Source organism: Phoenix dactylifera, chromosome 17, assembly GCF_051530095.1.
Source record: "Phoenix dactylifera cultivar Ajwa chromosome 17, Ajwa_hap1_PhDact_Kaust_v1.1, whole genome shotgun sequence".
NCBI classification, from domain to species: Eukaryota; Viridiplantae; Streptophyta; class Magnoliopsida; order Arecales; family Arecaceae; genus Phoenix; species Phoenix dactylifera.
In genome coordinates, this window is record NC_143206.1 from 19,172,311 (window position 1) to 19,196,267 (window position 23,957).

General features: G+C 43.6%; 2 protein-coding genes across 3 annotated transcripts; one reads left to right on the top strand and one right to left on the bottom strand.

Annotated features, from left to right (window-relative positions):
• Window positions 1–332: 332 nt before the first annotated feature.
• On the top strand, window positions 333–11,165 carry LOC103714399 (factor of DNA methylation 1-like). 2 transcript variants are annotated; one of them, XM_088713836.2, is made up of 8 exons: window positions 333–464; window positions 3,635–4,547; window positions 5,187–5,368; window positions 6,491–6,580; window positions 6,678–6,965; window positions 7,109–7,321; window positions 9,682–9,936; window positions 10,843–11,165. In XM_088713836.2, exons 2-7 carry the CDS (start codon window positions 3,650–3,652, stop codon window positions 9,907–9,909), a joined length of 1,899 nt encoding a protein of 632 aa, XP_088569962.2. In that variant the 5' UTR covers window positions 333–464; window positions 3,635–3,649; the 3' UTR covers window positions 9,910–9,936; window positions 10,843–11,165. The 2 variants fall into 2 exon arrangements, with proteins under 2 accessions (XP_088569962.2, XP_008799862.3); XM_008801640.5 differs by having other exon boundaries at window positions 10,851–11,165.
• Window positions 11,166–14,779: 3,614 nt separating this feature from the next.
• Window positions 14,780–17,564, bottom strand: LOC103714393 (expansin-A6-like). The gene is made up of 3 exons (XM_008801628.5): window positions 17,298–17,564; window positions 16,869–17,187; window positions 14,780–15,491 (listed from the first exon to the last, which is right to left on the bottom strand). Exons 1-3 carry the CDS (start codon window positions 17,449–17,451, stop codon window positions 15,182–15,184), a joined length of 783 nt encoding a protein of 260 aa, XP_008799850.3. The 5' UTR covers window positions 17,452–17,564; the 3' UTR covers window positions 14,780–15,181.
• Window positions 17,565–23,957: the final 6,393 nt, after the last annotated feature.

Sequence of the window (23,957 nt, forward strand, 5' to 3'; positions counted from 1 at the left end):
TCCAGTAGCAATCATTGTTTTCGAGTACCGCATCGTCCACAGGCGATGAATGCTGATATGATCTTTCGTATCTGGATTAGCTCGTTCTAGTCTAATCATTAAAACTTAAGAGTAATTTAGCTGTAAGATATCATTATCACACGAAGTTTGCATTCCATAAAAAAAATAACGACACAAAACCATTCCCCCGTCTCTGATGACTAGTCATTGATGAGTACTTTCGAGAAGTCGGCGAGTTTATCAGAAGTGGAGCCGGGGTCGGAAGTAAAAAAAGGAGCGTGTAAGTGGGCCCCGTCGTGGACCCATCAAAAAGGCGCCAGCTCATCCGCTCTTTCCGGGGTTTCCGACGGATGTCCATAAGAAGGGGGTAGAGAAAAGGCTCGCTTTCCCGTTTCCTTTTTTCGGCAATGCCGCTTTGCCTCCTTTCGAGCTCTCACCGTCGTCTGCTGCTGCACCCACAGTAGGTAAAATAAAAAAAACCTTCCGAAGTTTTCTGCTTAAAAGTCTCTTCGTCGAAGAAGATACGACTTCAAAATCCTGGAAGTTTTTAGTGAATCTCTCGTGTTTCTGTTTGAATAGCTGTTCTGTCTCGCTGTTTCTTCCGTAGCGATCGATTACACCGGTGATTGTGTTTTCCGGATTAGGGTTTTAGTTGTGACTCGATCTTTTATTTGGTTTTGTTTTCTGACTAAATGTTCTGATTTTTAGATGTTTATTGAATGCCGAGATTATATTTGATGAAATATTTTACTTAGAGGCGATTTAGTGGTGTTTTGGTTTTGCATTTTAGATCTAGTCGCAGATGGGATGTTATATACAGTGCTTGCTTTGGAGGAGCGAGTGAACTTTTAATCTCTCAATAAAATTTAGCTAAAAATAAAAAAAATAAGGAAATTCATAGAAAAGGAGGGGAAAATGGAAAAGCCTAAGATTCTTATTTTTTTTAATTGTTAGGTATCAGATTTCGTTGATGAAAACAGAGTACATGGAATCTAAGTTTAATGGAAGTATGGTGATAGAATAAGCTCCCATCCAGTAAATATTTTGTAACAACCCAGGACCTCACCCAAAATGGTTAGTCGGAAAGTATTATTTGGATTCCTTGATCTTGTATAAGTACCTAAGATATACCTAGCGAATAACCGATGTAGGACTAAATACATGTCCGCACGAGTCCTCACATACTCCCTCCGTTCAAGCTCTGACGTCCTCGTCAGGCTAAGGGTTCAAATCCATTCAAATCTAATCACAAACACGACGATCGGTCTGTGGTCAGTTCCAATAGAACCATATTGCAGTGCCTCCTAATCCATGTTGGTTATAGACTGGATCCGCTCTGATACCATTTGCAGCAATCCAGGACCTAATCCAAAATGGCTAGCCGGAAGGTATTATTTGAGTTCCTTGATCCTGTATAAGTACCCAAAATCTACCCAGCGAATAACCGATGTGGGACTAAACACACGCTCGCATGGGTCCTCACATACTCCCCCTGTTCAAGCCCTGACGTCCGTTAGACTAAGGGTTCAAATCTATTCAAATCTAATCACAAACACCATGATCAACCCATGGTCAGCCCTAATGGATCCGTGCTGCAGTGTCTCCTAATCCACATAGATTATCGGTCGGATCCACTCTGATACCATTTGTAACAACCTATGACCTCGCCCAAAATGGCTAGCCGAAAGGTATTATTTGGGTTCCTTGATCTTGTATAAGTATCCAAGATCTATCCAACGAATAACTGATGTAGAACTAAACACACGCCTGCACGGATCCTTACATACTCCTTCCGTTCAAGCCCTGACGTCTTCGTTAGATTAAGGGTTCAAATCTATTCACAAACACCACGATCGGCTCGTGGTCATCCCTAATGGATCCGTGCTGCAGTGTCTCCTAGTCCACATAGATTATGAGCCGGGTTCACTTTGATACCATTTGTAACAACCCAGGACCTCGCCCAAAATGGCTAACCGAAAGGTATTATTTGGGTTCCTTAATCTTGTATAAGTACCCAAAATCTACCCAACGAATAACCGATGTAGGACTAAACACACGCCCGCACGGGTTCTCACATATTTAATGAACTGTAAAGTGGTTATTTTGCAAGAGGAATGCAGTATATACATGCTGCATGAACTGCAGCATTAGCCCCTAATCACATTGCAGATCCTGCATCAGTTGCTAGTGGGATTCGCACAATGAGAGAGGCAATATAGTTTACGACTCCACTAGTGTGAGGCTATTGATTTTTACATGTATCAATTGCTCGTAGCACTCCTCTTTCTGTCATTTTTTGTTCTGAGATGTATGTTATTGCAAATGGATGGGGAAATTTCTATATTATTGAAAAATTGAAGAGGGATAATGATGTGAAGGGGTTTTTTGATGATTAAAATATTGAATTGAGGAGAGGAAAAGTTTAATGATGCTACATATGTTTTATGGATTGGAGTGTGAGGCAATGAATACAATGTTTACTCATGACATGACTAGGAGTTTAAGCTTGGGTCTCGTAAAGCAATGAGAAGAATGATTGAAAGTTTATAAAAGAGCAGCTCTTGTGAGGACATCCATCTCATATTCCTTTCAAAGGAACAGGACTGATTTTGGCAGCAATATTTAAGCTGTAACCAAACTGTATGTGTGATGTACCTTGTGTAGCAGGCAATGTGCTCTGGAAGGGTGTTGCATGTCATGAAAACCTCAAGTGACTATTTTTAGAATATTCTGTGTTGCATGGGACCCTCATCGCTTGACAACTATGGTTTCAACCACTCTTTATCTCCCACAGACTATGATAAAGTTCAATATGCCATCATTTAAATTTCTCCTTTTTTTCTTAATAGTAAGGACCTAGTCATTTCAAAAGCTTTGTTAACTGTTCACATAACAGCCAGATGGTTCGAAGGCTTGCAATTCGTAACGCATCAAAATCTAATTCTTATCAACATGATAAGATTAACTTATTTAGCATCCTTAGATGTATTAGTATTAGGTGTTTGTTTTATATTTAAAATCCTGAATCATCTTCGAGCATGAAAGGTTGCTTGATAACATGATATAAGTGTGTTAAGAATGAGTGAGTTGTTTTTTCTTCTTCACTAGCCCATCATCATAGTGTTTTTTTTTGGCAACTTATTAATTGCAAATTTAGATTATTCTATTACCACTACCTTGCAAGTCCACAAGTCCAAATATTACTCTCTGGGTTAATTATTGGTGAAAAGAATTCTTCAGCATGCTTTACTGGACTCGATGACTATTGCCAAGAAATATCTTTTTTTGGTTTTGGTTATGAACACCAATAGTCAGCAACATGCAAGCCAAGTGAATCATCCTGACAGTGTTTCTTTATATCTTGCACTCCTCAAAGTGATGAATTTGAAATTTGATTGTTGATTGCATTTCTACAGCTTATGACTTCTGTCTTAGGATATGGCATGTAAAATACAAACTAATCTTCATAGTTACCTGGGTCCAGCAAATTTACTTTGTAACATAGTTCCGTCTAACCTGCCATAGTTATACGTATGTCTTATTGATGTAGGTGTTACACGCTAATTATGCTGTTGCAACTGAAATTTTTGACATCTTACTAAATTATTTTGTTTTTTTCTTTTTTCGGCTTCAGGTTGCCTCCATTTCAATGGATTACAGCTCTGAAGAGGCTCCAGAGATAAGCTATTCCAATATAGATGACTATGAGACCAAATTATACGAACTTTTAAAGTCAGGGAAGTTTAAAGTAAAAAATGAAGACAACACTTTCAGATGTCCTTTCTGTGTGGGAAGAAAGAAACAAGACTACCGTCACAATGAACTGCTTCAACATGCAACAGGATTGGGCGCATCTAATCGAGAAGCAATAGTGAAGGCAAATCACCGAGCATTAGCAAAACTCTTGAAAGACGACCTTGCTGATGAAGCAGGCCCACCGAAGCAACTAATCTCGATAGAGCAGAACTCTACTTCAAAGCCCAAGCAAGATGATCAGTTTGTTTGGCCCTGGATGGGTATCCTTGTCAATGTTCCAACTGAATGGAAAGATGGCAGACAAGTTGGTGAGAGTGGAAACAGGTTAAAAGAGCAGTTATCTGGATTTAATCCATTAAAAGTCATTCCTTTATGGAATTACAGAGGTCATACAGGAAATGCAATAGTGGATTTCAGCAAGGACTGGGGTGGGTTGAAGGATGCTATGTCATTTGAAAATCATTTTGATGCTAACCATTTTGGTAAAAAGGATTGGTATGAAAGGAAAGATCCTGGATCTGATATTTATGGATGGGTTGCACGGGCCGATGACTATAATTCGAAGGGTCCAGTTGGAGAGTATTTGCGCAAAAATGGAGATATAAAAACTGTAACTGATCTTTCAAAGGAAGAGTCACGTAAAACAGATAAACTTGTGGCAAATCTGGCAAACCAGATTGAAGTCAAGAACAAACATTTACAAGAACTGGAATGCAAGTACAATGAGAGTAATATGTCCCTTGATAAGATGATGGAAGAGAGAGATCAATTACTTCAATTTTATAATGAAGGTACATATGGAGATCGAGTTTTCATTCATTTCCTCCAATTCCCTTCCTGATAGTAAAATAGTGTTTATGAAATTATTGCATTTATCAAACTGTCTAAATCACATTAGCTAGGGAATTCAAGTTTCATACTCTCAAACGGGGTCCTGTCTACAATTGTTCCCTAATATCATCATGGTATAAAGATGGACATTCTGCACTCTAACATTGGCTCTTTTAATGGGATATCTTGTTATTAAAAGATTTAGCCATGCTTCTACCAGAAAATTAAAAACAGACTTAGCCATGCAATTTTTCAATTGATAAAAATGTAAATTGTGGTTTTTGAACTTCAGTCTGAAATGCACCTTGGCCCAATTGGTTCTGACATTGCCTAAACTTGTTTTCTTGCTTTGTGTGTAAGACATTGGCTAAACATGGTTGTGAAAGGTACTAAGATTCAAGTACAAACTTTAAGCCCGAAATGGGTTTTATGGACATTTTTATGTTCTTGTTTTTGCACATTTTTATGTTTTTGTTTGAAACTGTACTCTTAAAACAATGATCTTGATGAAACTTTCATACAGCATTATCCTCTTTTTATTTCCTAGCATATATAATCAGGAACTCTGCAGATTTTGTATTTTTTTGTCCTTTCTTCAGAAATACGAAAGATGCAGTGTCTTGCTCGGGAACATTCACGCAAGATATTTGAGGAGAATGCAATGCTGAAGGCACAATTGGATGCCAAACAAAGCGAGCTTGATTTGAGATCGAATCAACTAGATAAACTAGTCGCTCAAAATGACATTGAGAGGATGAAACTGAATGATGAGAGACAAAAGGTAGAGATACTCTTGATCTTGTTTGCCAGACATACGATTTAATGGAATATCATGTGTGTGAACTAGAAGGCAGCTAAAAAGTAAAATTTCTTCGTTAGATTTCTACTTTCATGTTATTGGCCTTATACTTGATAATCTGGCAAAATAGTGTGAACTGTGATTTATAGTATGCTTTTTATAGCAAGTAGCACTCGAGTATTAAATCTTGATAAAACCAAATAATGATTCAGCCAAATCTAATCAGTAAGTTTCCTCTTGCTGTTCCATGGTTATCACTTCAAGATAAGTAGACTTATTTGGACCTCTGTCTGATTGTTCTTCTGTACTCAGAAGAAATTGAAATACACTGATTTTGTGGCTGATGTCTCTTCAAGAGTTGCCCATGTTACTGATCAATGGTTTGACTGTACTGCCCAGTTATGATGAAGGGCAATTTTACATGGTTTCACCCTGGGTAATATACTCATATCGTGGGCTTCTCTCATCAAATTGGTACCTCACTTCAATTGAGAGGTCATCAGTTCAACCCAGATGGTGGCATGCCTGCTGTTTTTTTTTTTATTTATAAATATTCAAATCATCGCATAAAAGCACATTGCTCATATTAACTCATGCATGTGTTCAGATATTATGCATTTCAGTGTCATATATCCATTTAAAAATATGTGCTAAAGAATATCTCAGTTTTTGAAATTGTACAATTATATTAAAGATTAATTTGACATAATTATATCTATATGACAGAAATAGTGATTGGCATGTTCAACTTGAATTGTTTGTAGCATCAAAACTGTACTAATTAGACTATTCTAATCGATTTTATAGTTTCTTGTTATAGCCACTGTATATCTAGAGTCTTTCTTCAGTAATCTGTCAAAACATGATAAGTATGGATTCACGGCCGTGTAGGCTGCTGTTGCCTGTTAGTTAGAATTAATGCTATAAGTTAATAGGATGTCTAATGAATGCCGGGGAAAAAAAAATTACACATGCACTATTGATTTCCAAGTCCCTTTGCCATTCGCTTAACCACTTAAATATATTGCTGTCACAGGCTCCCAGCAAGTGCTCCACACTAGCTTGTGAAGACGCCTAATGTGAATTTTCTTGTTTTTCCTGCAGAATGCAATGAAGAACAGCTCGCTTCAAATGGCATCCATGGAGCAGAAAAAGGCTGATGAAAATGTCCTTAGGCTTATTGAAGAACAGAAGGTTTCTTGCTCTGAACCTGATGCTCTCTGTATGAAGTATCATTTACCAAGCCTATATCTGGTGAAATATATCATCTGACTATGAAACAACTGGACAGAGAGAACAAGAGGCTGCTCTCAAGAAAATTCTTCAATTGGAAAAGCAGCTGGATGCGAAACAAAAACTGGAATTGGAAATACAACAATTGAAAGGTAAACTACAGGTGATGAAGCATATGGGAGGTGAAGATGACTCAGCAGTCAAGAAAAAGATGGAAGAAATGAGTGAAGAGTTGAAAGAGAAAATCGAAGAAATGGAAAGTCTGGAAGCTCTTAACCAAACTCTTGTGGTCAAAGAACGAATGAGCAATGATGAACTGCAGGAAGCTCGGAATGAATTGATTAAAGTATGAGACTTTTCCCTTTCTTGCTGTGGATAGAACTTTCTTTTAGAATCTGTAGCTGTTCAGTGAAATTCTCAAAAGTTGCCAGCTATTTAATAATGCTGCATACACTGTCTTAATGTACTGAAATCATTTGCATGATACAGGGCTTAAAGGAAATATTGGGGAAGAAATTTGATATTGGAATCAAGAGAATGGGTGAACTTGATGGTAAGGCATTTCAAAGTGCATGTAAGCGAAAATTTGCAGAAGATGATGCTGATATCAAAGCTGCAGAGTTTTGCTCTGAGTGGCAAGAGTACCTGAAAGACCCAAATTGGCATCCTTATAAAATTGTTACCATTGATGGAAAGTCTAAGGTATGATTATATCTCCGACCAAGACTGCAAGAACTGCATATGCTGACTTTATGCAACCATCACATGACAATTGTCACAGATGACTTTATTTAGATGGAAACTACTCTTTCAAGCAGTTTGGTATATTTAGTTTATGATTTTTTTTTTTTTTTTGATTGAAGAAGGAGGTAGCAAGACATTTCCTCCAAATTTATTAATCAAAGTTTGTGAAATTATGTACAGATAGAGGTGAGGAATATAAAAAACGGGAATAAGGAGGGACAGGTAGGAGTACAATTCAGATTAGTGAGGGGTGAGCATCAGTGGGGAATTGATGGAGAGAAGCTTTCTATTCCTTTCCAGGGACTTGTCAGTGCACAGGTTTTCCCAAAGTTTGAAGGTGTGCAGGATTTTGCATAATACTGCATGCACCGATTTGGCAATTTCTTTCGTGCCAAATGTGCTGGCAAAGTGCAATCACCAATTGAGCCCAAGGTCTTCTGATGGATAGATTTTCTTTTTCCTCCAAGACATCCATAGTGTCTGCAGATTCGGAGGCCACCCTTTTAAATTGAATTATATCTTAAGAGCACACCAGATACTTTTTGTGAAAGGGCATTTGATGAATAGATGAGTGGAGGCTTCGGCACTAGCGCCACAGAGGGGACATCCTGCACCAACTGCCGAACCCTTTTTTGCGAGTATTTCTCCTGCATGTAGTTTGTTTTCAGGGCCAACTGGATAAAAACTTTTGTCTTCTCCAGTACTGCTGCTTTCCAGATAGCATTGTAGAAAGGATATAGTGTTCCACTGTTTTTTCTTTAGTTTATAAGTTATTGTTGTTTTCTGAAGTCATGCCGGAGTCATTAGCTAATGTAGTTGTCAAAGACCTGATGCAATCTCATTTTTACCGTGCAATACCATATTGTCACAGTGGCAGTTTTACCTCTGTGATTGGAAACATGCAAGCATATAAAGCTTAGGATGTAATGTTTTTCCTGAAGCATGAGGAGATGGAAGATCTATGGATGCAAAAAGATAATGCTATGGATTTTCAGAGCTCTAGAGGATTTCAAATTGTTTCAAAGTACTCTAGGAAGCTTTATGACTTGTAAAATCCTACAGCTTATATAAACTCGTATACGCTGTCTAGTTTATTCTTTTTCTCTTTTTTTTTTTGAAGAAGAAGGGGACTAATGAAGCAATGCTTTCATTAGTCACTGAATTTTATTAGCTGAAAGAAAGAATAAAATAAGTCTAACAGAAAAGAGAAATTAAAGTCTAGTTTATTTTTGGTGATTAGTTTTTGCTGCTTTCCTTGTGATGCACTTGGTGTGGGGTAGTTCTATATAACCAAGCTTGTTTGATGTAAGTGAAACTTTTCAAAAGAATTTGACCTTTTCAAAAGAAATTTTCATTCTCAGTTGTCACCTGGAGTCTTTCTTGTAACCGTGAGTGCTACAGTACCTCGGGGCAAGTGTTGTTTTATGACTTGGAAAATCCTACATCTTATATAAAATAGAATTGGCCATTTAGTTTATTCTTGGCCATCAGTTTTTGCTGCCTGATTTCCTTGTCAGGCACCTAGTGCAGTGTAGCTTTATATAACCAAGCTTGTTCGATGTAAATTAAGGGAACTTTCTAAAAGAAATTGTCATTCTCATTTGTCACATATAGACTTGCATGTAACTGGGAGTGCTATAATCCTCAAAATCGATTATTCTAAAATAACATCATCATTTAGCACCATCAATTTCAGCAGTTAGTTGTTGAAACCTCTTTCATAGGGAGCTGAACAAGCTCCAAAGCCTCAATCTTGCTGCTGCACCTTTGTTCCTAGTTCTTCCTGCCGGTTCCATTGTTAAACTGCTTATATTGTTGACTATTTGATCATGACTAACCTTTGTTCAGGTGATGTTTTCTGAGAGAATCTGTTCAGATGGTGCTATTGCGTATTTAATAAATTCATCAGTTGTTTGAAAAACAAAATAATAGTAATAATAACAACAGCAGAATTGGTTTATAGAAAAGACAACATCCATATTTTATTTTGATGACCTTATTGTGTATTTCTTTTTAATTTTAAAGTCTATGAGGTGCTCATATTCCATTGATTTTGCAAGAATGTCTTCCTTTCTTTCACACCTCCTCTTGGTTTCAACTTTTAGCTTGTGGACAAGGGAGTGTCGCATGAGCCACATGAGCTCAAATCTAAGAACATGCTCAACATTCAGCAGGAAGTTCTATAATTTCCTGTTTTATGGTTTACATACTGATATATGCTTCTAAACTTTCCTTGGCAATTGGGAGAAAAAAATGCTACTGTTCCTCTGTGGTATATTATATCAGATGTGATTTGTAAATTGATGTTTGTGGTATAGGAAGTGATAAATGAGGATGACGAGAAACTGATAGTCTTGAAGGAGCTGCTGGGTAATGAAGCCTATGAGGCTGTTACAACTGCCTTGTTGGAAATAAATGAGTACAATCCTAGTGGTAGATATGCCATTCCAGAGCTCTGGAACTATATCGAGGGACGAAAAGCAACATTGAAAGAGGTTGTACAATATGTATTGAATAAATGGAAGACTCAAAAGCGCAAGCGGTGAAAGCCCAAGGGGAAGGTATTAAGAAAGGTACATATTCACCTTTTAGCATTCTCCATGTGATAAACTTGTATGGATTTGTATCTTTAGTTGACAACCGATTTGTTTTCATAATTATTCTACAAATGCCAGTGTTCCACTTTTTAAAACTTCTGAAATGTTCCACTTTTTATCACGATGCCTTTAACTATTATATAGAAATTCATGACCAACAAGCCATATCCACTTAGCTTGGATGTCCTTGAGAATTGTTTTTTGTCATCCATTTACATAAAGAGCTACAAACCAAAACATTTACGGTTTTCTCTTTATTTTAGCATTTCATGAGTCTGCTGAATATCTCAATAAGCATACCTTTGTTGATCTGGCGAGAGATTACCAATTTTCCTGTTTTAAGGAACAGATGATATGCCTGTCTGTTTATACATTAGAAGATGAAAGGTCAACTATCTAAAGGATCTAAATGACCAGTCTGCTAAATCATGTTGACAATATTAAATACAAAGATACTATTCCATTTTCTTTTGCACCAACAATTAATTAAAACAAAAATTATAGAATAACACTACTAAAATTGCAGTGACAACAGATTGATTTTATTAGTCATATTATATTGAGGTTTGCATATTAAAATTATTTGTTAAAACTTCTCGAGCTGTAATCATTTTTTGTAAAATCTCAGAAGATATCACATTTTTTGGGAAAAAAAAAAGATACTAAAGAGAATCTTTCTCCATAGGCGACAATGGTTTCATATGGTTTCATACTAAAAACAGATGATAGAATGATAAACTTGCATGAATAACAAAATGCTCATGGTTGTATGTCAAATTCTTGAATTGGAGAATTTGTACCTAGTTCCAGTATAGTGGAGCTATCTTCCTGTGTAATGTTTGTATTGGTGTACAGAATGGACGTTTTATTAAAGTCAATTAGTTGTGTAGGTTTGTGCTGCAATTGAGGATGGAGAGCTTCTACGATTTCCCATGATGCAGGCATGTGACCTTGCTGCTTTTGTTCCCAGATCGATGACTCATTGAATCTTGCACGGAGGTAACAAGGTGGAAAACTTTGTCGTCCTCACTGGTACTGGCACCCCGTTTCGTCTCCTGAAACTCTTTTTTTTTTTTCCTTCCAGTCATGCTTAATAAACTCTCCTTTTCACCAGAAGCAGACATTGCTGATGGAATAAAAATTGCAGGAGATAATTTGTGACAAACAATTTGAGATCTGCTAATCTTTTCACATTATTATTTTCATTTGATTTTCGTCCTTGTCTGTGAACTATCCATGTCGCTCGATTACAGCAGATCTCTCTATTTTTCGCCCTTCAGCTATATGTACTGCAGGACAAGGGTGTTTTAGTCATTTCGTGAAGCTATTAGGGTTATATAAGATGAGAATTGGGGCTGGGATTTCGGGGAGGCCGACGCTGGGGAATAGAAGAAGAAAACCTAGGTTCTGTATTCTTTGTATTGTGTTTTCTTTCCCCTTCTTTTATGTTTGCAGCGGGGCTGTGATTAGAAAGAGAGAGGGCTGGAGTGGGGTTCCGGAAACCCTATGGCTTTCATCTATTGTGGTAGCGTTCGGGAGGGAGGAAGAGAGAAAAGGAGCCGCTCTTTTGGCTTGGCATCTTCTCTCTCTTCATAAAATTTCTTCTCTGTATCTCCGCAATAAATGGAATGGGTTTCTGCCACGATGACGGGTTTCTCCATTCGATACACTTGATATGAGCTCCTTTCTCTTCCTGTTTCCTTCACTATTTTCACTCTTTTCTAGGAATCTATCCATCATGATTCCGCCCTTCTAATGGATTTCCCTTTTTTTCGCCCTTTTCAAAGTACATGGAAATGGTTTTGTGCATCCCTTATCAGAGTTTTTTTTTTTAAAGAAAAAAGAAATATCATTTGTCATAGTTGACAAGAGGAAGAGGGTTCTGTATCCCTTGACCTCTTATATTTTGTTTTGATCTATGGAAAAAGAATGTAGCCACTTGAAGTTGGCATACAGCATATTTCTATCGGTTTTATTTTCTGTTTTTTGTTTTCACGCAAATGATTGATTTTAGCTCCTGTAATTCGTACGGTCTTCATGTTTTTTCCATTATACCGTTTTTTCCTTTCAGAATTTCCATTTCTAAGTTCAATCTTTTTTATTCTTTTTCGATACACGGGTTCCCAACCCGCTTTTCTCCCGACGCGCGGCCATGGTCGCCTCGCTGCTTAAGTATTTTTCTACGTTCGTATATTTCTTTCCTTTTTCTAAGGTTTTTGCTTCATAAAAATTTTAATACCGTCTGCCAAATTTTTTACAGCACCCTCCATCAACGAGAAAATGAGGCGGTAGAATGGATGCCACAAAATTTTTCCAATTTGCTCGATCTGATCGGATTAAACTCTACAACTGTTTTCTGCAGGCTAATGTAAAGAAAATTATCAAATCTTTTTATTACTAGCTTATTGGCTATCCATCTAATCCTAGCTAAAGACCGCATTGCTAAGTTTTCCATGTGGGTCGCCGCTGAAAAGGGGTTCGGCGGGATGGATGGTCGGTGGCATCACGAGTTGGTGGTGGCGGGCCTGTACAATTGGCGGTGGAGATGGCCGGTGATGGACGAGATGGCAACCAGAGGTGTTGGAAGAAGAGGAAAAGTAGTGTCTCGATAAAGTGGCAGGCCGGCGTTGTTGCTTGCAGTCGACCAGGTGGCTGGAGGTGGCATTGGTCGGAGGTGATTGCGGTTGTCACGCTTTCGCCAGTGCCTATTTTAAAAAAGAAATCTAAAAGTTAAGAATACAAGATCATTAGTTACACTACAAGGTTAGGTGACATATACCAAGCAAAGTAAAACTATCAAGTTAGTACTCGAGCGAGCAGGTTCTTAGAAACATCTCATCTCGTTTTTCAAGATTTGGGCCAAGCCAAAAATTTGAACAGAGCAGAGACTAACCATGGACTGATCGTATATTTGTCTCAATTTTGGCGACCTAAGTTTCACTCTTCGAGCTAAATTTTGGCGGTCAAGTTTCGCTGGTTGCTAGGTCTCAACACGGGTTCGGCTTAACTTCCATTTGCTTCTTAGCGTCTCCCAAGGAGTTCAGTCTTTTCCATATTCAAATTTTCCCTCTTTCCCAGAATCAGAGCGGTAAACACTCATTAAAAAAAGGAATAGATACCAGCACATACGTTAATGATATTAAATTTACTAATCTCTGTTGAAAATTTTTAACAAGTTTGCGTCGTTGTTCCTCGAGTGCTCCACTGGTACTCTGATTAACCTATCTCTCTCTCTCTCTCGCTGTAAGAGGGGATTACTGCTGGATGGTAAATGATGCGAATGCAGTGGGAGCAAGTGGGAGCATTCTTTTAGAAAATCATTAAAATTTTTGAACGAATTTGAGGACAAAGGGAGTATCAGATCTCATCCCGTGTTTGTGCCTCCTCTCTTTATGTAGTGGTTCCACATGGATGGGCCCTCTGGCATCATAGTTGGCTGACTGCCTGAAATGTTGGTGGGGACCTCCAAGGTGATCCTCTCAGCGGAGCCACTCCAAGATTTCTCTGTTCAAGGGATGATTTGTATCGATAAAAACTATCCAGGTCCCATGGGTGGCCGGCTAACTTCCGTTGCTGAATGCTAATTACCTGCTGAGAGAAGAGGGACGCTCAATTGAATTACCTGTTCGCGAACTGAACGATTGCGTGCAGCACAAGACTTGGTCCTCTGAATTGGAATATCTGCGATGCTCGCTGACCGCTTGCAACTATATTTGATTGAACTTTGCAATGGTTGGTTTGAGCATATAGAGAAGGCATTTCAAAGTGCTGCTGCATGGTTGCAGTAGGAAATGCCAATGCTGGTTTTTGTGCTATGAATATGAATGTGTCTGTAGGTTAGCCGAAAGATATTATGTAGATTTTTTAGCTCAAGTTCTATCCAGTATACGGCACTAATCCTCACACTCTCTTTGTTGAAGTCCCGGCATCTTCTTCAAACTAAAGATTCAATTCCATTCAAATTTAATTTAAGTTTAATCACAAGTATGATGATCGGCCCATGATCAATGTCTCCTAGTCCAAATAGACGATGGACCAGATCCACTCTTATATCATTTGTTATAATTTAGAATTATTTTAATTCTTGGGCTTTATACAAGTATCCAAAATCTATTCAGTATATAGTCAATTTAGAACTAAATGTATGGCTACATGAATCCTTGCATATCACTACATGAATCATTGCAACAAGGGACGAGCAACAATGATCGCTTGGCATAATTTATTCAAAAAAATTTCATTTTTTCCTCAATTCTTAGACCTGGTACCAATCTAGATCTTAGCCGCACACAGACTTTATTATAGATACCTCGCATGTGATAATGAACTATTTTGGAGGGTCAACACATGTAGGACTACAGAGTTACCACTCGAGTATTCCTTTCAGGTTTTGGTCTGCCATTTGAGGCGCCTCTTGGCCATTTCTTAGAGAATTAGAACCGGCGGACACTCGGTCTGATATCGGAGTGACGGCATCATGATGGCAAGAGATTTAAGCAATTCTCAAGTTGGCACCATCCTTTTTGTGAAGATTTTGGGTTTCATAATGGCTAAAAGTCCTCCAGAGTTTCAAATTGTATGGGTTAAGTAACACAAGTGAAGTCAACCTTGTTGCTGGGCTGCAATCCCCTCTGATGCAAATGAAACCCCGTCGTCCAACACCAGATCGAGTATGAGCATTCTGATGACTGTACCTTCTCAATTTATGACCAAAAACGCCTTCAAATCGCATTCGTACAAGAACTGAAAGCAGGAAACTCAGCCAATCTACCACTCGCACTCAGAGATTACTTAGCGCGTTACATACCAACAAACTACGTCCGAATCAACATATAAATTATCATCATATTATCATTAGATATTACATTGCAAATGCAGCTGCGGGCTACTGACGCACCCTTTCTTTTGGTCTGCAGCCACTTCAACCGCTACTACGCGATACGCTCGCTCTAATCGCACTACCTCCAATAACATCACAAACAAACGGTCAAATCAAAATATTTAAGCCCCACCCCCATTCCTCCCCTCCACTTTTGCTTTCACGCCTACAAACCAAAATCCTTGCCTCGATCCCCCCCCCGTACCCGGACGGCACTACTGACAACCCGCCTGAAATTGGCGCCTAGGGAAAAAAAAAAAAAAAACCGAAAAGACACCACGGTGGCGGGAAATTTGAAATCCCACCGCCGTGTCTTGCAACCGTTATTGTCCCTAGGTAAATTTAGACCCTGAAATTCTTGCCGGCGAAGGTCTGGCCAAACTGCCAGTGGGCCGGGACGATGTTCCAGGATGTAGAGGTACGGCGGTCGCTGGCGGTGAGGCGGAAGGAGAGGGACTGGCCCACCAGCACGGCGTTGGACTGCCAGTTCTGGCCCCAGTTCCGGGACATCGGCATCCACCCGGTGCGCGACCCCTTCACGCTCAACCGGACGATGTCGCCGGCGCCGGCCACGTTCGTCACCAGCACCAGGTTGAAGTACTTGAACCCGTTGATGGTGAACCGGATCCCACCCGGCTTCCGGCACGGCACCCTGTCACGGATCATAAAAAAAATACACCACCGGGACCAGTAATTAATTAATTATTAATTAATTATGGAATTAAATTATATCTAATAGCAGTAGAGAGCAAGTAGATTGAAAGCCCGGCAGGCGCGTGGGGGCATGTGCCCAGTCGTCCGGCTCGGTCTCCCACGATTCACACGGCTTTGGGACGCGTGATGGAGCGGAATGACTATTATGCCCTTGCACATGGGAGGGCACTAACCGACGGTGCCCGGGGGGGTTATGGTCATTTTGGGGCAAAAAAACAAAGGGGAAAAAAGCAAGAAACGCGGAGAGAGAGTGTGCAAGGAACAGGGCTCTCCCCGTGTGCCGGTACCTCCAGAGTCCAGGCTCTCCAAAATGCCGTTTGATATCCAGTCAAAGGGTCAACGTGACAGCCATCAACGGTCCTTCGTTTCTCTATACTTAATTTTTTTTTGGTGGGGGTGTATACTTCATTTAGTACTTTATTTTTTCGGGTGTAACGAGTACTTTATTTCAGAATTGATGGATATTATAGAAACATGCAACCTCGAAATATTTGCTTTGCTCGCTCTACTTAAAATAAATAAATTAATAAATGTCGAAGGCAACGCTGAAAAAAATTATTTTTCGCAAAGAACAATTTATAAAAAACATGAAAAGTCATTTTTCTAAGGATTACACATTATAATAATTTTTATCTTTACAAAAAAATTCTTAAGTCGAAATAATTTGAACTACTAACAGAATACTAGTAAAAATTATTGCAATATAAAAAAATATGATAACTTTTAATAATTATACTTTTATATTAATACATTAAAAAGTACTACAATATAGCAAAGTTGTCTCATCCTTAAAAATATAAGAGTATCCAATAAACATTTTAATAATGTTTTAAAATATCCAAAAGTATTTTTTAAATTCAAAAATGTTTAAAATAGCTATTAAAAATATAACAGATATTTTATATATTTTTTAAAAAAAATAAAGATAATCTTTCATATACTATTTTTTCATGTCAATCAAACATACAAAAATTATTTTTAAAAAATATTATATATTTAGATATCAATTTTGTAGAAAAAAAATTGAGTAGATGAAATTCTTTCCCGCAAACGTAAAAAAGGTTGGTCTTAGCAAAAAAAAAAAAAACGTAAAAAAGGTTAAAGAAAAAAGAGGCACAGCGACTTATGAAAATTAGGTAGATTGGCGGTGAGAGTTGAGCGATTCCATCGCAGCCGGTAGAACTGGTCGACTCTTGACATAGAGTTCCAGGTGCACAGTGAAGCGATTAGATCCATGGTGGAGGAAAAGAAAGAGATAGACGGTGCAGATGAGATCAGGGGAAGAATAAGACGCGGTGGGGCGGGCGGTACGGACCTGCGGTAGGAAACGGGGACGATGCCGGCGCGGTACTCGGCGATCTTGAGGAACATAGGCATAGCGAGGTCGAAGTGGGGCCGGGGAGGGTTGCACCACCCGCCATTGTCAGAGGGGAGAGCGTAGTTGGGCGGGCAGAAGTTGGTGGCGGTGATGAAGATGGAGGGGCTCCCGTGGTGGCACCACTTAAGGTCCTCGCCGCACTTGATCTCGAAGCAGGCACCGCAGCTCTGCCCGTCGTTGAAGAGCGCCGTGCTCAGCGCCGCCGTCTCCACCCCGTACCCCTGGCTGTATAGATTCCCATACCCACACGCCCCTCCTATGCATTTAGACCAAAAACCAAATCAAATCAAACGATCCTTGATGCCTTAGTCTTAGGCGAGACGATACGGAGGTAATGAAACTGTAAGAGGGAAATGTGGCTGTTACCCATGGTGCCGGAGGCGTCGCTCCCACCGTAGAAAGTGGCGTGGGCTTGCTGCCAGGGTCCTCCAGTGTAGACGCCGGGTATCCGGGCGTCGCCGAGCGTCAAGAATGCGAGCAGAGTCATGGCGAGGGTTGCGGCATTGCGGAAGAAGGCCATTTTGGAGAGAGAGAGAGAGATAGAGGGAGAGGACACAATGAGAGAAAGTAGTGTGAGTGGGCGTGGGAAGAGAGGAGAGATTGGGGGTTGAAAGCAGGAGGAAGGTGCGCTACTTATGGAGTGAGGGGAGTGGACCGAGGGAGACGAATAATGGCAGTCCCTAAAAAGAGTGGCTGGGGTGAAACGTCAAAACCGTCAATATTAGAGGAAGAAAAAAAAAAAGGCAAAGGAAGCAAGGCCTGTTCACTTCCACGATAAATGTCGAGTCTCCAGGTTAATGCATTTTGATATGCCTTTTGATTGATTGAAACTGAAATTAGATCGGTCACAGGTCCATACTAACGTATCTATAGCTATATTTATTTTATTTAATAAATATAAATATGGATATAGGTATTAATTGAAAAAATATATATATATTAAATAAATTAGACAAATATAAATAAATATGATTTTTTATTTTTTAAAAAAAATATAAATATTATATGAAATTAAATATATAAATAAAATCGTATTTTTGCATAGTATCTATATTCATATCTATTTTTTGAATAGATAAAAATATAGATATAAATAGTAGACGGATATTTAAATAGATTAGAATGCAAAATTAGATTTGCGATCAACTTTTCTCTCTATTTTTTTATGCTAATAGCTGATAAATTCTTAACCAGCGGCTCGTATAATATAAATTGAATACATAAAAGAAACGATTCTAATGTTCCATGGTTTTTGTTACCGAAAAAAATCGGCATGCTGGAAAGCGATCGAGACCCAGGACGCCCAGGTGCCCATAATAGACGGACGAAGAGGATTAGACCAGAGCGCGATCCACTGATCTGGAATCCATCTCCTTGCTTGCTCTCATCTTAAAGCTGTGCCTTCACCGATGGCACCGGCACCGGATTTGGATTTTGGGGCAAAGCATGCAATCCTTGTACGTAACGGAAACTTCCACCAAAAAGATTGCACGCAGCTTACAAGTCGGCATTCACAGGCAGTGAGCACCGTATGTTTTCTCGTTTAAAGTGTGTTTATATTTCTTATTGGATTGTGATGGAGGGCAAGATGGATCGTCCAGCTCGCTACGGCAGGCGTATCCAATTTTAGCCAAATAAACCCTAGCACCAGTTGAGATGAGCCTCAGTCCCACTGAGAGTCAATCCAAACTCGAACTTCATCAAGAGCTCAGCCGATCTTAGACATGTCTCTCCGCCGCTATAACCTACGTCAACCCTTTCTGATACTCATAGCAAGGCGCCCCCATGGGACAAAGCCATGAAGGAAAAATTGCCGTGCACAAGTAGCGCACAATGTTAAGCATGTGCGTGCTCCCCCAAAGCGGACAATATCTTACTCTCCATTGAGCTGCTCCAGCACTCTCCATAGACGACGTGCCCTGGTCAAACCCGGAGAGCTTCACCGAGCACACCTCGGAATCAAGGATGCTAGACCGACTTCAGCACCCGACGAGCCGACCTTATCAAACGCCTGATGCGATCTTATCGAACTCGATCTCGTCTACGGCCACATCCACAAGCCTGCCTATGCCCGCTCGGTCATCCTCGGGCCATCCTCGGGCCAAATTTGAGCCACAACAGGTTCATTTATTACTTGTTGCACCCTGCATCTGTGGCCCTGTCTGTTTAACCACTTTTAATTTTAGAAACAGAAGTTCACCGGTAACAGCGATTGTTTGAGACTTGAAACCCGCAAGTCCGCGGTCAATCCGTATTCATGTAAGCATTTAAGTGGAAAAGAGGTCCAAACCCCACGCGCGCACCCCTTCCCTGGTGCATTCACCTAAACCCGTACGGTGGTGCCTCCTCGGCGGGGCCAAGGCCCATAGGATTGTTTCATGACATATAAATAAATAAATAAAAATCTAATAATAAAATATAAAATGCTCGATATTATCATAGGATATCTAACATCCTCTCAAACTCAAAATGATAATGTTACGGAGGAAATAAGCCGCCATGCCCCACGTGACCGGCACGCGCGCCCAGGAAGACTACGGCTGCCCTTTGATCCAGCAATCCGACCCCGAGTCGGACATCCTCGGCTCCGCAGCCCGACCCCGAGTCGGCTGCCCTTTGATCCAGCGCTCCGACCCCGAGTCGGACGTCCTCGGCTCCGCAGCCCGACCCCGAGTCGGCTGCCCTTTGATCCAGCAATCCGACCCCGAGTCGGATATCCTCGGCTCCGCAGCCCGACCCCGAGTCGGCTGCCCCTTGATCCAGCGCTCCGACCCCGAGTCGGAGATCTCTTGATAACGACAGGCTATTCCCCAGAGGCACGCCGCGGCCTCCTGCTCCACTACTCCCTGCAACGGCTGTATCCGATGCTGCTCCACGATCTCCTGCATCAGCCGTACAAAGCGGAGCCCCACTATGCCCTGACGTGGCCGTACCCGGTGCTGCTCCACGACGCCCTGTAACGGCCATGTCAGTGGCCACACCATCGTGCCCCACGATAACGAACCCCCCCGAGAGACCCCCCAGCCAGGTATATATGCGGCTGGGGGGAGAAAGGGGGGGTGAGCAATATCTCCCAGAGCACTCTCTTACTTGCGATTATCACCTCTCCTCCTCCTCCAATCTCCTCTGACTTGACCGTCGGAGGGCCATCACCACCCTGGTGGTGGTGCAAGGCTTGTTTGCAGGTTTCTTGGCGGAAGGTGGAGCGCAACCAACACCAACCAAGACAACTCAGACGGAACCCCGTTCACACCGCAGTGCCAATCGTTCTCGGTTTGGACCACCAGCAACAGTTGGCGCTAGAGGAAGGGACGAATCTTAGAACGATCGTAATGGCACGGCGAGGTGGTCGTGGAGCTTCCAATGCTTCCGATCGCGGAGCCTCTCGCGCCTCCGGCCGAGAGGCTGCTGCGTCCCCAACGCACTCTCAGCAGCACTCCACCGCCCCTTCTCCCATTCAGACGGTCGAAGCTGCTCAGTTCGACCAGCTAGCCCAGCAGGTTCGCACCCTCGCAGAGGCAGTGCAGAATCTGCAGGGTGTGATCTCTCGGGTGCCGCAACGGGCTCAGGAGCCGCTGCCCCCCGAGCACTCGCCTCTTCCTCACAACCCGCGCTCCTTCCTCTCCCATGGAGAGGAGCGCCGGCGCGAGGAGGATTCTCGAGTGCGGTCCATTCTGCCAGGACCTTCTCATCGGAGCTGTGCGGGGTACGAGAGGCGGACCCGGGCGCGTTCTCAGACACCCCAGTCCTCGAGGGGCCCGCACTCCAGTCGGTCCCCCTCGCGCCGCTCCTTGTCCCCCACCCACCGGTCGCGCTCCCTGGACCGGCGGGTGGACGATCTCCACAGACAACTCCAGGTCCTGAAGGGCCACTCCAAAGATCCCTTCGCTGACTTGGAGATCTCCTCCCAGCCGGCGCTTGCCTCGAGGATCCTGCGGACCCCGAACCCGCCGGGGTTCAAAATGCCGGCGATCGAACCCTACGACGGGGCGGCGGACCCGCGGGACCACGTGGAGAGTTTCAGGACTCTTATGCTCCTCCATGGAGCATCGGATCCGCTCCTCTGCAAGGCCTTCCCGGCGACCCTCCGTGGCCCGGCAAGGGCATGGTTCGCCGGCCTGGAGGCTAACTCCATCCAGTCCTTCGACCAGTTCACCCGCTTCTTCATCAGCCATTTCGCCGTCAGTAGCAGGCGGCGACTGGTCTCCGACTCCCTCTTTGATGTCCGGCAAAACGAGGGAGAAAGCCTGCGGGATTATCTCACCCGCTTCAACAAGGCTACACTGGAGGTCCGGAACCTGAGCCAGGAAGTGGCTCTCTCAGCCCTGAAGCGTGGCTTCCGGAAGGGCAGACTCACCTTCTCCCTGGACAAACGCCTGCCGCGGAGCTTCCCGGAGCTGTTATCTCGGGCAAACCAGTATGCAGACGCCGAGGAGGCAGCCTCCCACCGGAACAAGGAGGCCGCCGAGGCCCCTCTAAAGCCCGGGAAGAAAAGGCGAAAAGAGGCACCCCAGAGGAGGAGCCCGACGCCTCAACGCCGGCGCAGAAGCCCGTCACCAGCAAGGAACCACGGCGCCACACGCCCTCGTTCTCCACACCGACGCTTCAACCGGTACACCCCACTCCTGGCCCAGATCCTCATGGAGGTCAAGGGGCGGGAGGACCTCCCGGTCCCGAGGCAGATGAAGAAGATCCCTGGGAGGAGGCCTTCTCGGGCGTACTGTGAGTACCACTGAGACCACGGCCACGATACCGAAGACTGCTTCCAGCTTCGGGACGAGATCGAGGCTCTCATTCGCCGAGGGCGTCTCGGTCGATATGTAAACGACCGACGTCCCCCGGCAGACCCGCGTCCGGCCGACCCGGCCCCTCAGGAGCCTCGGGAGCAGAATCGACCCGTTGCGGGAGTGATCCACACCATCACTGGGGGCTGCTCTCGGCCCGTGAGGAACGCAGGGGGCTCGGCGGAAGCATCAGGAGTGGCCGTCGCGAAGAGGCAGCGGGTCGGAAATGTAATCGCTTTTTGTGATGAAGATGTAAAGGGGGTTCAGACTCCCCACGATGACGCCATGGTGATCTCTCTCACTATGGCGAACTATGATGTAAGGCGTGTTCTTGTGGATAGTGGAAGCTCAGCTGATATTTTGTATTACGAGGCCTTCCAAAAGATGAGCTTGTCCCGACAATTGTTGCACAAAACATCCACCCCCCTCATAGGATTCACTGGAGACGCTATCTCGGCCGAAGGTGTCATTGAGCTGCCTGTGACTGCGGGCGTTGCACCCGCAGAAGCCACGGTGCGACTCGGGTTCTTGGTCGTCCGTGTCCCCTCGGCCTACAACGCTATCCTCGGACGACCCGGACTGAACGCCCTTCGCGCGGTGGTTTCTACCTACCATTTGCTCATGCGGTTCCCCACGGCGGCCGGGATTGGAGAGGTCCGAGGTGACCAACCAACCGCACGGCAGTGTTTCCTAGCAACTCTCAAAGGGAAGAAGCCCATGGAGGCCCTAAGCGTCGAGTCCCTTGACGCCAGAGACGAAGTGGCCTTGCGGCACGGGGAGCCGGCCGAGGGCGTAATCGAAGTTCCCCTCGAAGAAGGCCGCCCGGACCGCACGGTCCGGGTCGGTGCCAACCTCGACTTGGAAGCTCGGCTCCGGTTAGTGGAATTCCTCCGAGCCAATGCTGATGTGTTTGCCTGGTCGGCGGCCGATGTACCTGGGATCGACCCGGAGGTCATTTCTCACGCCCTCAACGTCGACCCGACCCACCGACCAGTAAAGCAAAAGAAGAGACACTGTGCCCCGGATCGGATCCGGGTGGTCGACCAGGAGGTAGACAAACTCTTGGAGGCAGGTTTCATAAGGGAAGTGAGCTACCCCGAGTGGCTGGCAAACGTCGTACTTGTCCGGAAGGCGAGCGGGAAGTGGAGGATGTGCGTCGACTACACCGACCTGAACAAGGCGTGCCCCAAGGATAGCTTTCCGCTTCCGCGAATAGACCAACTGGTCGACGCGACTTCCGGATATCAGCTGCTGTCTTTCATGGACGCCTTCTCCGGCTACAACCAAATAATGATGGCTCCACAGGACGAGGAGAAAACGGCCTTCATAACAGACAGGGGGCTGTACTGTTACAAGGTAATGCCCTTCGGTCTGAAGAACGCTGGCGCTACTTACCAGCGCCTCGTCAATAAAATCTTCAAGGAGCAGATCGGCCGGAACATGGAGGTGTACGTGGACGATATGCTGGTAAAGAGCCGCCATGCGGATCAGCACATTGCGGATCTGGAGGAGACCTTCGCCACCTTGCGGAAGTTTCGTATGAAGCTAAACCCAGCGAAGTGCGCCTTTGGTGCTTCGGCCGGGAGGTTCCTCGGCTTCATTGTCAACCAACGGGGGATCGAGGCCAACCCGGACAAAATCAAGGCCATCCAAGATATGTCCCCTCCGACCAAAGTGAAGGAGGTTCAGGAGCTCGCTGGGAGGGTCGCCGCGCTCGGACGATTTGTGGCAAAATCGGCCGAACGCTGCCAACCGTTCTTCAAGGTGTTGAAGCGCCCGAAAGACTTCCTCTGGACGGCTGAATGTCAAGTGGCGTTCGACCAGCTCAAGGAGTACATGGCGTCTCCTCCCCTGCTGTCCAAGCCGCAAGAGGGGGAGATGCTCTACCTTTACCTGGCGGTCTCCCCAACCGCAGTCAGCGCAGTACTGGTTCGGGAAGAGGCAAAACTTCAGAAGCCCGTGTACTACACCAGCCGAGTCCTCCGGGATGCCGAGACGCGGTACACGAAGGCTGAAAAGATCGCCTTCGCGCTGCTGACTGCGACCAGGAGGCTTCGCCCCTATTTCCAGGCTCATTCTGTCACCCTTTTGACCGATCAACCACTGCGGCAGATCCTCAGCAATCCTGAGAATGCGGGACGGCTGGTGAAGTGGGCAGTAGAACTTGGTGAGTTCGACATCCGCTACCAGCCCTGGCCCGCCATCAAGGCCCAGGTGCTCGCAGACTTTCTCGCTGAGTGCA

What these genes read in the sequence shown, in the direction of transcription:
- LOC103714399 (XM_088713836.2), top strand. Translation starts at nt 3,650, where the DNA reads ATGGATTACAGCTCTGAAGAGGCTCCAGAGATAAGCTATTCCAATATA. An exon ending in TGAATGATGAGAGACAAAAG is followed by an intron (nt 5,369 to 6,490) that starts GTAGAGATACTC and finishes TTTTTCCTGCAG; the next exon opens with AATGCAATGAAGAACAGCTC. An exon ending in CTCGGAATGAATTGATTAAA is followed by an intron (nt 6,966 to 7,108) that starts GTATGAGACTTT and finishes TGCATGATACAG; the next exon opens with GGCTTAAAGGAAATATTGGG.
- LOC103714393 (XM_008801628.5), bottom strand. Translation starts at nt 17,451, where the DNA reads ATGGCCTTCTTCCGCAATGCCGCAACCCTCGCCATGACTCTGCTCGCA. An exon ending in CGACGCCTCCGGCACCATGG is followed by an intron (nt 17,188 to 17,297) that starts GTAACAGCCACA and finishes CTAAATGCATAG; the next exon opens with GAGGGGCGTGTGGGTATGGG. An exon ending in GTCCCCGTTTCCTACCGCAG is followed by an intron (nt 15,492 to 16,868) that starts GTCCGTACCGCC and finishes GATCCGTGACAG; the next exon opens with GGTGCCGTGCCGGAAGCCGG.